Source organism: Solea solea, chromosome 15, assembly GCF_958295425.1.
Source record: "Solea solea chromosome 15, fSolSol10.1, whole genome shotgun sequence".
Classification (NCBI taxonomy): Eukaryota; Metazoa; Chordata; class Actinopteri; order Pleuronectiformes; family Soleidae; genus Solea; species Solea solea.
In genome coordinates this window covers 1,964,258-1,982,051 of record NC_081148.1, presented here as the reverse complement: position 1 = coordinate 1,982,051, position 17,794 = coordinate 1,964,258, and the positions used below count along the sequence as shown (strand labels likewise).

The following is a 17,794-nucleotide window of genomic DNA, read 5'->3' as shown; positions in this document are numbered from 1 at the left end:
TCTGTGTCTGAGAGTTTTTGTCGATAAATCAGGTCCGAGGTCGGTTCTCAGTAGCAACAGATGTCTTTACATGACATTAAGTTTTCTTAATGTCATGTAAACACATTAGTCTGACTAAGATGGAGCTAGTCTTAGTCGGACTAACAGAGCTGGGGGTATTCCATCAAGCAGGCTAAAGGCAAAGCCAAGCTTAAATGGCCAAGTCTGGCTAATATGAGTGAGAGTTCGGTTCCATCAAAGAGGCTGAGATTAGCCCCAACTCAGTAACCATGGAAACTATGACTCTGGCTAAGCCTCAACCATGGCTAAGCCATAACTGTGGCTCAGGTTTCCGTTCCATCAATCTGAGCCTCAACCCTGTTCCACCAAGGTGGCTAATGTGAATGCTAGCCATGTAACCATGGTAACTTATGCTGCCGGGCAAACCTGGTCTGTAGCAGACTAAAAGTGAAGCTTAGCACCATCTATGATCAAAGAATGTCCAATAGACAGAAACAGAGACACACAACTGTCATGGAATGATAAAATAATATGTAAAACATATAATAAATAATAAAATTTATTAAAGAAATGATTTAAACTAATAATTGTATAATATATATAAGTACATGAAAGAACATTATCACCAAAATAAAATATAATAAAAAAAATAAGACACAAATAAATACAAAATTAAACTAATTACCAAAAAAATATAATAAAAGAAAATTGAGGCATTGAAAATAAAAGATTGAATATGTACACCAAACCACAATTAGATGTAAATGCCCTCCAATCTCCACCCCCACACACCCTCCTTGCCTCCTATTGGCTGGCAAAGCCAATTGAGGTCAATTGACAAAGGCCAAGACATTTAAGCAGTGCATTCAAGAGAGGGAGAGGGACACAGACAGACAAAGAGAAAGACAGATTGAGTGAGACATTCCAACATGGCATGCCCATTCATTGACAACCCAGTGAATGAAGAGGCCCGGATAATTCGACGGGCCTTCCTACCACCACCAGCACCAGGGGTCTTCCAGGACAGGACCAACCCGTTGACCCACACAGATGCGTACCTGTGGGAGAGGTAAGGGTTCAGCAGGCAAAGCATTGTGTATTTATGCAGTTTGCTTGAACCACACATTATGAGGGTCACTCGCCGCAGCCAGTCTCTGACCACTGTGCAGTCAGTCTGTATTGCACTGAGGTTTTTTGCCAGCGGTACATTTCTCTACAGTGTTGATGATGCTGAGAAGTTAAGCAAGGCAACTGTTTCCAGAGAGGTAACAATTATATGTCCTCTATTCATTTGTGATTATTTCCAGCATCGCCACATATTATGCAAAGGAGTTGAGATGATCACATGGGGGTGTACAGGATGTCATATTGTCATAGGCCATGACTAATTGGAAACAGAGACAGATGGCAATGAAGTAATATATTTATTTAAATAAAGTAATTTCCATAGTTATCTTTCATATTTATACATTAAACATGACACAGAGCAAACACATTACAGGTAAGAGCAGTCTACCTGGCCCTGAAGCAGTTCCTTAACATCTATAAACATCTACATCACCTTCCCTGGCCATCATGACCCACAGCGGATCAAGGAGACATTCTATGCAATTGCAGGTTTGTGACATTCAAATGCATTTGATGGAAAGTGGAAAGTGGCCCACAGGTTGATGATGTTGTACCTTCATTTTTCCACATAGGCTTCCCCAATGTCCTTGGCTGCGTTGATTGCAGCTATGTGAGAATTGTGGCTCCATCCGGACCAGTGGAACGAGATTATGTGGACCGGAGAAATCACCACAGTCTGAATGTACAGGAATGTAGCCTACTACTGAAGCCACGATTGTCCCAACAGTAGTCTCAAGCATAACTGATTGTTACCCTTCATGCTGACAGATGATCTGTGATGCCAATTATTTAATCACAAACATCGGGGCAAAATGGCCTGGGGGGGGTACATGATGCCAGATTCTTCAGGGCAAGCTCAGTGGCGCAGAGGCTTGCTCAAAGTAAGAGAATATCTCAAAATTAACATTCATTATGTTTCAATGTGTCATGTCACGTACATGACATCCATTCCTTTCTCACCCTGCAGGGGAGTTTGAAAGTATCCTCCTTGGAGACAGGGGTTATCCCTGTCTTCCTTACCTTTTAACACCATACAGCGATCCAGGGACTGAGGCAGATGAGGCCTTTAATGGTGCCCTCAATTCCACCAGGGCACAAATTGAGAGGGTTTTTGGCCAACTAAAGTCCAGGTTCAGCCTCATATTCAGATAATCGTCTTCAAACTACAATACTGCCCAGACAACCCTACAGTTTCAAATGTCTTTTTGCTCCAATACCGACAGGTTCCAGTGTCTGAAATACCCGAGGGTTGCTCCATTACATTACATTACATGTCATTTAGCAGACGCTTTTATCCAAAGCGACTTACAATAAGTGCATTTAAACATTTGGGTACAAATAAGAGCTAGAAGTAAGAAAGAGCTTCAAGTAAGTTTTGTCGTCGTCGTCTTAGTCAAGGTAGAGTTGGAAGAAATGTGTTTTAGTCGGCGGCGGAAGATGTGGAGGCTTTCCGCTGTCCGGATGTTGATGGGGAGCTCGTTCCACCATTTGGTGTTCTGTGAATGCCTCTGCGATCCTCTCAGTGAGGGGGCAGCAAGCCGGTTTGCCGATGCAGAGCGGAGTGGGCGGGCTGGGGTGTAGGTTTTGATCATGTCCTGGATGTAGGCTGGACCGGATCCGTTTGTAGCATGGAACGCAAGCACTAGAGTCTTGAAGCGGATGCGAGCAGCTACAGGAAGCTAGTGAAGGGAGCGGAGGAGCGGTGTAGTGTGGGAGAATTTTGGTAAGTTCAAGACCAGTCGAGCTGCTGCATTCTGGATGAGTTGCAGAGGTCGTATGGCACACGCAGGGAGACCAGCCAGGAGGGAGTTGCAGTAATCCAAGCGTGAGATGACAAGAGCCTGGACCAGAAACTGTGCCGCCTTCTGGGTTAGAAGAGGCCGTATCCTTCTGATGTTGTACAACATGTATCTGCAAGATCGAGCTGTTGCAGCAATGTTGGCAGTGAGGGAGAGATGGTCATCAAGTGTCACACCCAGGTTCCTTGCGGTATGAGAAGGAGCTACCACAGAGTTGTCGAGGGTGATGGTCAGGTCTGTGGTGGGAGAACCCTTTCCTGGGAGAAAAAGAAACTTGGTCTTGTCGAGATTGAGTTTCAGCTGATGGTCAGACATCCACTGAGAGATGGCGGTCAGACAAGCAGAGATCCGTTCTGCTACATGTGTGTCGGAACTGGGAAAAGAGAGAATGAGTTGGGTGTCATCGGCGTAGCTGTGATAGGAAAAACCATGAGAGAGAATAACAGAACCAAGAAAGTTGGTGTATAGAGAGAAGAGGAGAGGGCCCAAGACAGAACCCTGAGGGACCCCAGTAGCTAGAGGACAGGGTTCCGACACAGATCCTCTCCAGGTTACTCTGTATGTTCGGTTTTGAAGATAGGACGAGAGTAGGGAAAGTGCAGAGCCTGAGACACCTAGTTCTTGAAGGGAGGAAGTAAAGATCTGGTGGTTAAACGCTGCAGAAAGCTCCGAGAGGATGAGCACAGAGGAGAGACTCTACCTCGACTAAGACGATGACAACTACAACAAAAAAAAACAAAAAAAAACCCTATACATCGCACTTACGACTAGCACTTCATAGTTTGGTTTACTTGAAGCTCTTACTTACTTCTAGCTCTTATTTGTACCCAAATGTTTAAATGCACTTATTGTAAGTCGCTTTGGATAAAAGCGTCTGCTAAATGACATGTAAAGAGAGAGGCAGCCCTGGCAGTGTGGAGTTGCTCAGTGACAGCAAGAAGTGCAGTTTCGGTCGAGTGACCTGCTTTAAAACCAGACTGAAGAGGATCAAGAAGGTTGTTCCGGTGAAGGTAGGAGGAGAGTTGATTAAAGATAGCACGCTCCAGAGTTTTGGAGAGAAAAGGAAGAAGAGAGACAGGTCTGTAGTTATTTACTTCAGACGGGTCAAGGGTGGGTTTTTTATGGAGGGGGGTCACTCTGGCCTCTTTAAGAGAGTCCGGAAAGCAACCAGATGATAGAGATGTGTTAATGAGGTGGGTGAGGAAAGGAAGAAGATCAGAAGCAATTGACTGAAGAAGGTGAGAGGGGATAGGGTCAAGGGGGCAGGAGGTGGGGTGGGCAGAGGTTATTAGGGAAAGAACTTGATCATGCTCCAGAACGTGCCTGCGATATCACGGTGTCCTGTGCCATCCTCCATAATATCGCAACCATCCGCAGGGAGAGGCTCCTGGACGTCACATTGGAGGAGAGATGGGAGGACCCCAATCCCATGCCAGAGGACATGGATGGGAGGGCCGTGAGGGACCTCTATAGGGACACACATTTTGCTTAATTTGAAGAGCTCCATTCTTAAATCCATTTTTAGAATTTTTCTTTTTTTCTACAATTTACTGCAGGTGATATCAATCAAAACCAAAGTTCAGTGTCTCTGACCAAGGAAATGTGACATAACAAAATAGGTAGATGTTCGTCTGTGTCTGAAAGTAACCGGCCTCTTCCACCCAACACCAGCATTTGGTTGGTTGGCATTTGCTATTTAGGCATGAACTGAAGTGCTTTGGGTGCTAAATAGAGCCACACAAGTGTTAATGTCACTAAATGAAATGAATATTTTTCCACACAATTGAGACAGGACATAGTAGACATGTTGAAACCTTTGAATGCTATGTTGGTGGGTCACGCAGGTCAGGCTGTGGAGACCGAACGGAACATTAAATACAGTAAGAACAATGACCTTTGCTGTGCATTTGGATTCATACTTACATCCTTTTCCATCTTCCTGATCTCAAGTTTTATCTTCTTAATTTGTAGCCTCTTATACTCCGTTGCATGGAGGAGATACCGCTTATAAATTGCACGGATGTCCTATGATGACTTAATGTGTCTTAATGGGTTATGGTGGGTAAAAGGGAACGGCTACTCACTTCACTTGGTCCAGCAGATGTAGTCCTCTTGCCAGCTGGGGAAGGCCGAGGTTCCTGCAGGAGGGTGTGTGGTACATTATTATGGTATGATTTTAACATTTCAAACACAACCAGCACATTAATGACTAGGCTTACATCTTGGAGCTCACTGTTTCGACCGGTGAGTGTTTCATCATCATCATCATCATCATCATCATGTGGCTGTTGGCTTGGGCCTTCTCCCTGCAAATAGAGAAACAGCAGTTAATGGGGGAGAGGAAGCGGGCTGACTGCATGCAGTGCAATGTTTCAACAGGTTAGGACCTACTGGGTCGACTTGGGTCCCGGCTGCATCCTCAATGTGTAATTGTGGTGGGTCAAGGAGAATAATTTGATCCCCTGTCACTATCAGACACACAGGTGCATAGTTAGTTATCCCTAATGAGGGGCTGTCACCAGAATAGCGGCAGTGATTGACAATACCTTCAACATATGGGGCCCGGATCTCTGGGGCCACATGGTTGGAGGAGCTCCCCCCCTCGATCCCAACTATCTTTGGCCCCTTATTTATCCCAAGGGCCAGGATCTCAGCTGGTGTGAGCTCCTCCGGCAGCGGTCCCCCACCAGTAGCCATGGATGCAGTCTGCTTTCTGGTGGCTGCAAGAAATGTACATATTCATAGCTGCGCATCTATTTTGACTAATACATTTCACATTACCTTATAGAGCACTTACCATTGCTAAGAATGTTCTTATATTTGATTTTGACCTGGTGGCCGGTCCTCCTCTGGCTACTGAGATTGCTTCTGTTGAGACATAACCGTGAGGGACACACACCATGTCTGCCCTATAGCACATTTCATACATAGAGGCAATTTAAAGAGATCATCATTGTTTTGATGTAACAAGGGTTAGGGCCTCCGATTGATAGGAGATAGATGATTGATTTGCTGTCACCTGCATTCACTTACTATAATAGGGGTCCTCGTCTCTATTGAATTGCTTGATTTGCTAAATGATTCTAGATAAACAATAACTTTTTTTACTATCAATAGATCTGTCATATGATTATTTCCTATAGACATAACTTTTTCAGTGAGTTACTCAAGTGAGTACCAGGAGATGGTGTTTGGTACTCACCCCATATGTAGTGCAGTCTCCCTCACTGTCCTCCTCAGTGTCGCCACCACTGTCCTCAGCTTCCTGCATGGTACATGATGAAGACGCTGCAGATGCACCTCCCTGTCCTTGGTTGAGCCTCCGATTGTCTGTCTCCATCCACAGGTCAACAGCTTGCTTTGGGTGGAATGTCTCTGTGGTCTGCTTTGACAGGTGAATGTGCATCAGGGCTGAGAGACGAGCATGTGACAGACGTGATCTGTACTTGGTTTTTATTATGTTGAGATGTGAGAATCCCCTCTCACAAGCTGCACTTTTTAAAGGCAGTGTAAGAGACAGCTTAACCAGCTTGTTGATGTTGGAGTAAGCATCTGGGTTACTTGTATTTATTATTTGGACCAAATCATACACAGAAGAGGCTCCCAGGCGTTTTCCTGCCTGCTTTAAGCGCATCCATTCTGTCACAGTGGTGTCACAGTGGTGTCTTTGTCAAGTTGCAAGGTGGCCTCTTATTTCTTGAGAATGCTGCAAACTCTTGTGTTTCCAAAACTGTGGAGGTCTTGCATTTCCTGAGGCCATGTTGAAGGATCAAAAACTAAGAAATGATCACATGACTTGAGGGAGTCATATCTGATTTCAAACTCTTCAATTAACCCCCTGATTAAGTTTGTCTTGTCTCTGTCAGCATCAGCATTACAAACAGTGTGTGCCCTGTGGCCTTCACAACGCCGCTGTAGATACTGACGTTGACGGCCGCCCCGTCTGTGCACACAGCGACCAACTCAGTCATCCAAGCCTGTGTCCTGGAAAAGTCTCACAAGTCCGTCTGTTATGGCCTGCACGGTTCGGTCAGCACCCAATTCAATCAGTCCAATAAAAACCGAGGTCAATTCTCCGTTGCTGGACACAGACACAATGTTAACGATTTCCTGCTCAGTTTTTGTGACGTTCTCAGATCCATCAAAAATCATCAGCCTGCAACTTGGCCCGTAACTCCCTGCTGATGGCGTGAGCGACGCTCTGCATGATTCGTGTCCCTCCTTCACGTGAATGATGGCGCAAGTACACAAAGGCGCGTAGTTACACACACGTCATTACACATTCCTGATTTTTGTCACGCATGCGTACCTGCGTACCAGTTATGTGCACCCCTGCATAGAATGATAACCAACATTGCATTTCTTCATGTAATAATCTACCATCAATTATATGATAAATGTGATGAGTCATGTAAAATACTTTGATTAAATGTAGCCTATTATTATCAAAAATGTAGGCAAGGCTACTTTATATAGCACATTTTAGCACAAGGTGATTCAAAGTCAGTCAGTCATCATCTACCGCTTGATCCTCCACCAGAGGGTCACAGGGGGCGCTGTGCCAATCTCAGCTACATCGGGCGATAGGCTGATGGGCAGCTGATTTCACTTGATGGAAAGACTTGGAGCTAGATTGAGAAGTGGAGCTTAGTCAAGCTTCAAGCTCACACCTAAGTCTGGCAATTCTTAGCTACGTTGATGGAATACCCCCCTGATTTAACACACACTAGCTTACAGAGAGATACAGCGCCACCTACGGAGGCGGAGTCACACGGACAATCAAAGTCCATTTTGTCCTCCACATGTAAACTCTCTGAAGACTGAAATTGTCTGATTGTCTGTCTTAGTCAGACTACGACCATAGTCTGATTAAACTGTGACTGTAAATGTATTCTTGACCCCAGGAATTCCACTCAGCTCAGTGTGTGTGTGTGTGTGTGTGTGTGTGTGTGTGTGAGTGTGAAAGTAGAACTGAAAAGATTCATCAGGTTGTTTTTAATCATTAAAACCAGTTTGTGTGACTTTTCAACTTCATATAAACAAAGAAATCATTCAAACTGAATCATTTTGTGTTTGTGGACAAAAACACGACATTTAAGAACATCAACATTTCCACATTTGACAAACACAAATCAATATTTTTATACATTTTATGAACCAAAACGTAATAATTAACCAATGAGGCGATGAATGAATAATTGTTAGTTGCAGACTTGAAAGTAAAACTTTTTAAAACCGACATACAGTACCTGAGATAGATGGTTACATTTAAATCTACCCTGTGGATCCTGACCTGCAGTTTGAGAACCACTGGTGTGAACGACACCTGGGACATCATTTAAATTAAATAAATGACTTAAATTAAGATTGCAGATATTATAAGAACTGGATGTAGCTCCGCCCCCTCTGCCTTGAAGACAATGTTGTCATGGTGGCCACTTGTGGTACTGCAACAACAAATACTCACGCGGCCCAAAAAGCAATTTTCCCATTGAGCACAATAGTAAAAAAGACGCGTGTAAAAGTGTCCACAGGACACCTGGAGACATGGACACAGGCATGTATAGATCTTTATATTCTATATTTTTAATTCATGGAGTTTCACATGTGTAAAGGCCATAAAAAGCCCAGAAACATCTGTGACGTCACAGCTGTGTACGAGCACAGCAAAGCGCGGTCATGTGACGTCTCGGGAACGGCTGCTGTCAGGGAACCGTACGATGTAAAAAATGTATGAGAAATGTGAATAAATGAAGGCAATGATGGGTTTTCTTTGACATTTTTTAAAATATTACAACAAAACAGGGGCCACACGGCGGTGTAGTGGTTAGCACTCTCGCCTTGCAGCGAGAAGACCCGGGTTCGAGCCCCGGTTGGAACAAGGGCCTTTCTGCATGGAGTTTGCATGTTCTCCCCATGTGTGCGTGGGTTCTCTCCGGGTTCTCCGTCTTCCTCCCACAGTCCAAAAACATGCAATGTGGGGATTAGGTAAATTGGACACTCTAAATTGACCATAGGAGTGAGTGTGAGAGTGAATGGTTGTTTGTCTCTATGTGTGTGTGGCCCTGCGATGGACTGGCGAACTGTCCAGTGTGTGACCCCGCCTATTGCCCGATGTAGCTGAGATTGGCACAGCACCCCCCGCGACCCTCTGGCAGAGGATAAAGCGGTAGATGATGACTGACAACAAAACAGGTTTTAGTTATTTATTCGTCGCTGATGAGGATTTATTTCAAACTTATTATCGATGTATTAACGAGCTGCTGTGTGTATTCATGCTGACATCATGACGGTGTGATGACCTCAGACCTGCGCAGAATCTGGAGTTATAAAATGACCTTTAACACGTTGTTATTGTTCCTAATAATATGATCGTGAGTCTGCAGGTTTTCTGGCCTGACTTTATTTTAGTGTTTTATGATTATGATATTAACCATAAATTCTAATTATAATGATAAGTTAGCTTTATTTATAAACCACCTATACAAAAATTTGAACTTTGAAATTTAAACCAAAATACAAAGCATAGCAATGAGACCAAAATCATATTCATGGTTAATATTCAATGGAATTGTTTTTTTTAATCATCATAAAAGTACTTAATGTTGTCATTATTTTCTTGAACAATAATATATAAAATCCCTGAGTCATGTGACAGTGATTAGCATACAGTTTATCAAAGAAAACAACATCATTCCTGTAACAACACTTATAAACTAATATTCACGGTCAATGAAATGGATCATTTTAACTGGAATGACGTCATTATACTTTTCACTTTACTGTATTCACTATCGTTGGTTTTCATTTACAAATCCATGGTTTAAAGACCGAAGCTAACGTGACGTCGGTATTCATGAAAACCCTCAAAACACACAGAAGATTTACCCTCAAAACACGCTGAAGATTTACCCTCAGAACACGCTGAAGATTCACCCTCAAAACACGCTGAAGATTTACCCTCAAAACTTTACCCTCAAAACACGCTGAAGATTTACCCTCAGAACACGCTGAAGATTCACCCTCAAAACACGCTGAAGATTCACCCTCAAAACACGCTGAAGATTTACCCTCAAAACACGCTGAAGATTCACCCTCAAAACTTTACCCTCAAAACACGCTGAAGATTTACCCTCAGAACACGCTGAAGATTCACCCTCAAAACACGCTGAAGATTCACCCTCAAAACACGCTGAAGATTTACCCTCAAAACACGCTGAAGATTCACCCTCAAAACACGCTGAAGATTTACCCTCAAAACACGCTGGAGATTTACCCTCAGAACACGCTTAAGATTCACCCTGAAAACACGCTGAAGATTTACCCTCAAAACACACTGAAGATTTACCCTCAAAACACGCTGAAGATTTACCCTCAAAACACTCTGAAGATTTACCCTCAAAACACACTGAAGATTTACCCTCAAAACACTCTGAAGATTTACCCTCAAAACACACTGAAGATTTACCCTCAAAACTCTCTGAAGATTTACCCTCAAAACACACTGAAGATTCACCCTCAAAACACGCTGAAGATTTACCCTCAAAACTTTACCCTCAAAACACGCTGAAGATTTACCCTCAGAACACGCTGAAGATTCACCCTCAAAACACGCTGAAGATTCACCCTCAAAACACGCTGAAGATTCACCCTCAAAACACGCTGAAGATTCACCCTCAAAACACGCTGGAGATTTACCCTCAAAACACGCTGAAGATTTACCCTCAAAACACGCTAGAGATTTACCCTCAAAACACGCTGGAGATTTACCCTCAAAACACGCTGAAGATTTACCCTCAAAACAAGCTGAAGATTTACCCTCAAAACACGCTGGAGATTTACCCTCAAAACACGCTGAAGATTTACCCTCAAAACTTTCCCTCAATATCATGGACATTATCTGAGAGAAAATGTGTTTCACGTTTCAAAAACACAGTCAGTTCAGAGGCTGGAGAATGTTTTTTTATTTGAATTTGTTTCAAACAAACAAACAAAAAAACATTTTTAAAAAATAACTATTCATCTTTTTCTACGAGCGGCCGCAGGTCGGAGGCGGAGCCGTGAAGATCAAAGGGATACGTGTCTGTCGCCGTCTGAAGATTTACCCTCAAAACTTTACCCTCAAAACACGCTGAAGATTTACCCTCAGAACACGCTGAAGATTCACCCTCAAAACACACTGAAGATTCACCCTCAAAACACGCTGAAGATTCACCCTCAAAACACGCTAAAGATTTACCCTCAAAACACGCTGGAGATTTACCCTCAGAACACGCTTAAGATTCACCCTCAAAACACGCTGGAGATTTACCCTCAAAACACGCTGAAGATTTACCCTCAAAACACGCTAGAGATTTACCCTCAAAACACGCTGGAGATTTACCCTCAAAACACGCTGAAGATTTACCCTCAAAACACGCTGAAGATTTACCCTCAAAACTTTCCCTCAATATCATGGACATTATCTGAGAGAAAATGTGTTTCACGTTTCAAAAACACAGTCAGTTCAGAGGCTGGAGAATGTTTTTTTATTTGAATTTGTTTCAAACAAACAAACAAAAAAACATTTTTAAAAAATAACTATTCATCTTTTTCTACGAGCGGCCGCAGGTCGGAGGCGGAGCCGTGAAGATCAAAGGGATACGTGTCTGTCGCCGTCATTTCTTCTTCTCTGCTTCAGTCTTTGTTTTTCTCTTCCCCGCCACCGCTCGCTGTGTCCTCCAGCCTCGACTCCTCCTCCTCCTCCTCCTGGTCTCCGCCCCTCTCCGCGTCCTTGGAGCTGCTGGTGCTGGCGGCTCTGGCGATCCTGGTGAGCGTCTGCTCGTACGGCGGCGGCAGGTAGACCATGAGGAACACGCCGTCCGCCGCGTCCTCAGAGCCGGAGCTGGGCGGACGGTGGTGCTGCCCCCTGCTGCGCCGCAGTGACGACAGTAGCTCGCAGTTCCTCTCCGGGTCCTGCAGGTCCTCCAGCGCGATCACGTTGGCCACACCCAGTTTGCCGCCCAGGCTGAAGCTCCGTCTGCGGCGCAAAACCAGGAAGCTGACGATGCTGAGGAAGAGGAGGAGGAAGGAGACGGTTGCTATGACGACGAAGGTGACAGATCGTGTGGTGGCGATGGCCTCGCCTGAACTTTGACCCTGTGAGTCACAGAGAGACGACACGCTCATTATGTACTGTGCTGTGAGCGCCCCCTGCTGCTGAGACACAGACGCACTCTCAGCAGAGACACAAGGGAAAAAAACACTCGGCAGTTTAAGTCTACGACGTCTACGTCACATGATCACATCTTTATGTCACTGTGAGACAGACGTCTGTAAATCCCTCACACACACACACAAGCACACACACACACACTCTCACTCTCCCACACACACACACACACACATTCTCACTCTCCCACACCAAACCTCATAGAGAAAATCAGTGATTTTAGCTGCAGGGACACAGGAGCTGCTGCTCCTCTGCTGCCTCCTGTGGTCACTTTGTGTCACTGTCACTGAAGTGACAAAATAACACATTTGAACTTAGTGATGGAGGCAACAGTGGATCAACAACTCATGTGTGTGTGTGTGTTCTTAAAATAACTGATTTTCTCTATGAGGTTTGGTGTGGGAGAGTGAGTGATTTACACACATCTGTTTAACAGTGTGATAAAGACGTGAACGTGAACATGAACATGACACACACACACACACACACACACACTATGGACACAAGACTTTTGTTTATAGGCTAAATAAAAACCTGAATTGTCCCTTTAAACAGAACATGAATGTCTCAAAATTATCTGTCTTTATTTTCTTTATTCCGAGTAAACGTTTGCTCTATTTAGGTCAGATGTGAGCAGCAGGGGGCGCTCTGTCAGCCACAAACATCTGTTTGGCCTAATTCTGAGAGTTAATCTGTTGCCCTGGAAACAGCTGAGGGTCAGAGATGAGCACAAAGACCCTGGATTTAAATAAACTGTTTTTTACTACGCGATGCGTTCAATGACCAAACAGCAGAGCTCAAAATCAACCTTTAACCCTCATAACTTTAATTTTTAAAGGTTATTTCAACACAAGTGAACGTGTGAAGATGTTTCTGTGTCAGAGTTCATCCAACATAAAACAATAATAACAACAACAATATTAATAATAACAACAACAATATTAATAACAATGACAATAATAACAACAACAATAATAATAACAACAACAATATTAATAACAATAATAACAACAATATTAATAACAATGACAACAATAACAACAACAATAACAACAATAATAACAACAACAACAATAATAACAATAATATAATGATAGTAATAATAACAATAATAATATCAACAACAACAATAAAAATAATAATAACAACAACAACAATAATAGTAATAATAACAACAACAATAATAATAATTACAATAATTATAATAGTCATAATAACAACAATCATAATAATAATAACAACAATAATGAGAAGACTGAAGCACTTAGTTGTCCTGACTGCACCTGAACTCACCGTGGTGTCGGTGGACGGCAGAGCTGAAGAACCGAGGGACAAGTCCAGAGAGTCTCGACCCGCTGGACCGAACTTTGTCCAACTGCTGCTGCTGTCCAACAGAGAGCGCATGATGAAGACGATGATGTAGAAGACGATGAAGAGTCCAGAGTAACCACAGTGATGAAGTGATGAGACTGAAATGAAAACTGAGAGGAGGAGATTTACAGCTCTCACACACACACAAACACACATGTTGGACATTCATGACTTGAGGGGACATTGCATTGACTTACATTCATTTCCTGGAGACTTACTCCTAATCCTAATCCTAACCTTAAAACATATCTTCACCTTAAAATTTAGTCATTTACGTTGTGGGGACTTGATTTTTGTCCCCACAAGGAAGACAAGTCCCCATAATGTGACTGTGTTTTTAGGTCTGGGGTTTTAGGTCCCCACAACATTAGTTATACCCACACACACACACACTCTCTCTCTCACACACACACACACACACACACACACTTCATTAACTAGGTCATTTTGACACTTTTCATGAATGAATGAAATGAAAAGGAAAAGAGAACAGTGCCACCTGTGGACAGACAGTCAGTGGACAGTTAGTGGACAGACAGTGGACAGTCAGTGGACAGTAAGTGCAAAGACAGTGGACAGTAAGTGGACAGACAGTGGACCGACAGTGGATATTTAGTGGACAGTCAGTGGACAGACAGTGGACAGTCAGTGGGCAGACAGAGGACAGTCAGTGGGCAGACAGTGGACAGTCAGAGGACAGTTAGTGGACAGACAGTGGACAGTCAGTGGGCAGACAGAGGACAGTCAGTGGACAGACAGAGGACAGTCAGAGGACAGTTAGTGGACAGACAGAGGACAGTTAGTGGACAGACAGTGGACAGTCAGTGGACAGACAGTGGACACTCAGTGGGCAGACAGTGGACAGTCAGAGGACAGTTAGTGGACAGACAGTGGACAGTCAGTGGACAGTGTCCTCTTTAATCAGCTTACGTTGCAGCTGAAGTTAAACGCAGTAAAAATGAAAAGAGCAGATTTGTTTGAATTCATTCGTTCATTAATCTGACAACATCTGTTCACAGCAGCTGTTAACCAGGGCGGACTGGGACAGTGGGCGGGGCCAAGGGACGGACGGCAGAGACACGACAAGAAGAGAGGACGTCCTGAGAGAAGACATGAAGACTATTATTATTATTATTATAATTATTATCAAACAGCAGAGAAATTTTAATGTTCTAAACAAAGACAGGGAGTCGAAGGGGGCGGGGTTAAATATACTAATCCCTGTGATGTAAAACATAAATGGGTGGGGTCAGGAAGAAGCACATTTTCTAAGGTTAAATAATGATGCGTCAGAAGTGGGAGTGACCTCATTCCACAGGCGCCGCCTCTTTTCATACCTGAGCGTTTCCCAGAATTCACTGCAAAATAGAAACAAACGTTTTTAAACGTAACAATCTGAAAAACAAGTTGTCTCTGTTGCTAGGCAACAACAGTAACGGATATTTCATTAATCTGGGCCGGATTTTTTTGTCAGATGCAGAGACCACGCCCTCTGAAGTAGGCGTGGCCTGAGTTTAAAGAACAGACACAGACGATTATTTAATGTTTATATTTTATTTCATGAAGCTGAAACAAAAACACGTTTAAACGAACGTGGTCAAATTCACACATTCACACACACAACGGGTCACATACACAGCACTGCAGAGGGTTTGAATCCCAGCGGGGCCGCGGGCCTCACCGCATGGCACTCACATGTTCTCTCTGCGTGCGTTTTTAAATTCAAAATCATCGTCATGTCAGTTTTCAGAAGTGAAGAGTTTGTGAACATGGTAAACAACAAAAGTTCAAACACACAGGGTCCAGCGTTTACGGCGGTCCTTAAACGCAACACACAGAGCGGCGGCGTGACAACGAATCAGAGAAGAGCAGCACGACCTGTGTGACCTTTAAAAAACACATGAAGAAGAAGAAGAAGAAGAAACACGATAGCGACGATCAGCTGACTCATCTTTGGTTTCAGACGATGACATCATCATCATCATCATGAAGGTTCAAAAGGTCACAACCCCTCTGGTCAAAGGTTGAAACTTCCAGTTGATGATGTCACTGTGTCGTAAACTCCGCCTCTTTCTCTGAGTCACATGACGTTTACCCATCAGCCTCTGCTCTGCTCCGAATAAAGGTAAAAGTGGGCGTGAACCACAGTTTCCCAGAATTCATTGCACAGTCACATGATGTCTGCCAGCGTCCTCCTCCTCTTCCTCTTCCTCCTCCTCCTCTCACAGGATGATGTCATAAAGTCGTCCCACGCGGCTGAGCCACTCACGCAGCGCCTGGCGGACACGGCCGTCGGTCACGTGACAGGACAGCTGACTGAGGCACGGGTACAGCGCAGGCTGGAGCGCCAGGAAGGCGGAGTCTGAGAGGAGGAGGGTGTGGTTAAGGAGGGTCAGGACCATGTTGGTCCACGCCTGTGGGGGAGGAGACAAAAATGACCGAGAGTGACATCTGATGAGGTCATCAGGTCCTACAAGTACACACAGGTATATACAAGTACACACAGGTATATACAAGTACACACAGGTATTTAGAAGTACACACATGTATATACAGTGGTGGGCTGTCAGAGCCAGCAGGGCCTTCTCTGCTGGCCCTGACAATATAATACATAATAAAAAATGTATTATTACTATTATTATTATTATTATTATTTTATTTTTTTTAATAATCAAATGAATGTGTGTGTCTGAACGTGTCCGAATTCAATTACTTTTTCAGTATGTTATGATTATATTTCCAGAAAGAATATGGTTATTTTTTGTGAAGCTGAGCTGGATTTTCCTGGATGTCATTAAACGCATCATAGCTCCGTGGACCTGCTCTAGTAGTATTGCTGGTCATTTCCTGTTTGGTTATAACTTTGACTGACGTGTGTCGTCAGCCAATGTGATGCGTAGTGACAGAACGCCCGATCACACGATCGTTTGGAGAAAAGAAGGAAATTATTTCAAGAGGAAGACCTACACCCAAGAGGTACATCATTTACGGTAGTTTGAGTGTTAATGATAAATTGATAACATTTTTTAAAAGTGGTGAGGACAAAACTGTTGATCATAAATAGTGCCGTGGACGTGTTCCCCGCGTAGCTGACGCCTATGCTTATGTGGAAGCTTGTTTTTGTGTCATATGGTGGCTTGTGAAACTGCGTTTGCTGAGTGACATAAGGGAAGATGTGGTGGTAATGATGCAGTAGCCTATAGATGCACAGTGGTGTGCGTGTGCGCTATGGTTGTTGCAGATCAACTGTCTCGTGAATATAGTGCATAATAGTGTGTGTTTTGTATGTGCTTGTGTTTTTTTGTTTTTTTTTACTGAAGACCCTGACTGAAACCCCACGGTACGCTATTGTGTATATACTAGTACTCACAGGTATATACAAGTACACACAGGTATTTACAAGTACACACGTATATACTAGTACACTCAGGTATATAAAAGTACACGCATGTATATACTAGTACACACATGTATATACAAGTACACACATGTTTATACAAGTACACACATGTATACTAGTACACACAGGTATATACAAGTACACACAATAAGATAATTGATGAAGTGTTGTTGTAGTACCTGTATTTGGGCCTCGGCGTCCCTCAGGGAAACGTTATGGGAGCTGACCGTTGACCCGGACCTCGGTCTCTCCTGCCTTAGAACTTCAGGTCCGGCGCTGACCGAGTGTCTCAGTGGCGGCCCCTGCTGGTCCACCAGCTGCTGAGGTCTCTGCAGGGGCCTCTGTGGCTCGGCAGGGCTCCTCCTCTCCCCGGTGGCTCCTCCTCCTCCCCCTGTTGCCGTGCCGGCAGTGGGGGCGCGGCCCTGCTCCTTCATGAACATGTTGACGAGGTTCTGCGGCGCCGGCTGCGGCTGCTTCCTGCGTTTGTACTCCAGCATCAGTTTACTGATGCTTCTGTCCGTGGCAATGGTGTAAAGTTTGTTTCCCGCATTTTCCCACCATTCCTTCCTCCGCCCCGGTCCAGGAACGCCACCCGGAACTCCGCCTCCTAACGAGCTCGACGTCATGCCGGAGTCCCGCCTCTCTCCTCCTCCACACTGGAAGTGGTGAGGCAGACTTCCTGTAGAGCTGCAGAAACAGAAAACAGTAAGTCCGTTAATAAAACATCCTATTATGTTTCTGTGCTGTGGTTACCATGGATATGCAGAGACCTGAATCCGGGACTGGGCGTGGTCACGTCTCCTGGTGACGTTGTGCTGACGTCCGTCACCTGACACTTGTACCCGCCTTCCTCTGAGGGTGTGCCCCTTGCAGAAAACCCCCCTA

General features: G+C 44.2%; 1 protein-coding gene across 2 annotated transcripts in view; it reads right to left on the bottom strand.

The window, feature by feature from the left end:
• Positions 1–15,043: 15,043 nt before the first annotated feature.
• Positions 15,044–17,794, bottom strand: part of arfgef3 (ARFGEF family member 3) — a 44,161-nt gene continuing 41,410 nt past the window's right edge. For both annotated transcript variants that reach the window (XM_058651209.1, XM_058651210.1), the window contains 3 exons: positions 17,680–17,794; positions 17,089–17,596; positions 15,044–15,923 (listed from right to left, as the gene is read on the bottom strand). The exon at positions 17,680–17,794 is cut by the window's right edge and continues 262 nt beyond it. In XM_058651209.1, the coding sequence (XP_058507192.1) occupies positions 15,732–15,923; positions 17,089–17,596; positions 17,680–17,794 (815 nt within the window). In that variant the 3' untranslated portion in view covers positions 15,044–15,731. The remainder of the gene's footprint in view (positions 15,924–17,088; positions 17,597–17,679) is intronic.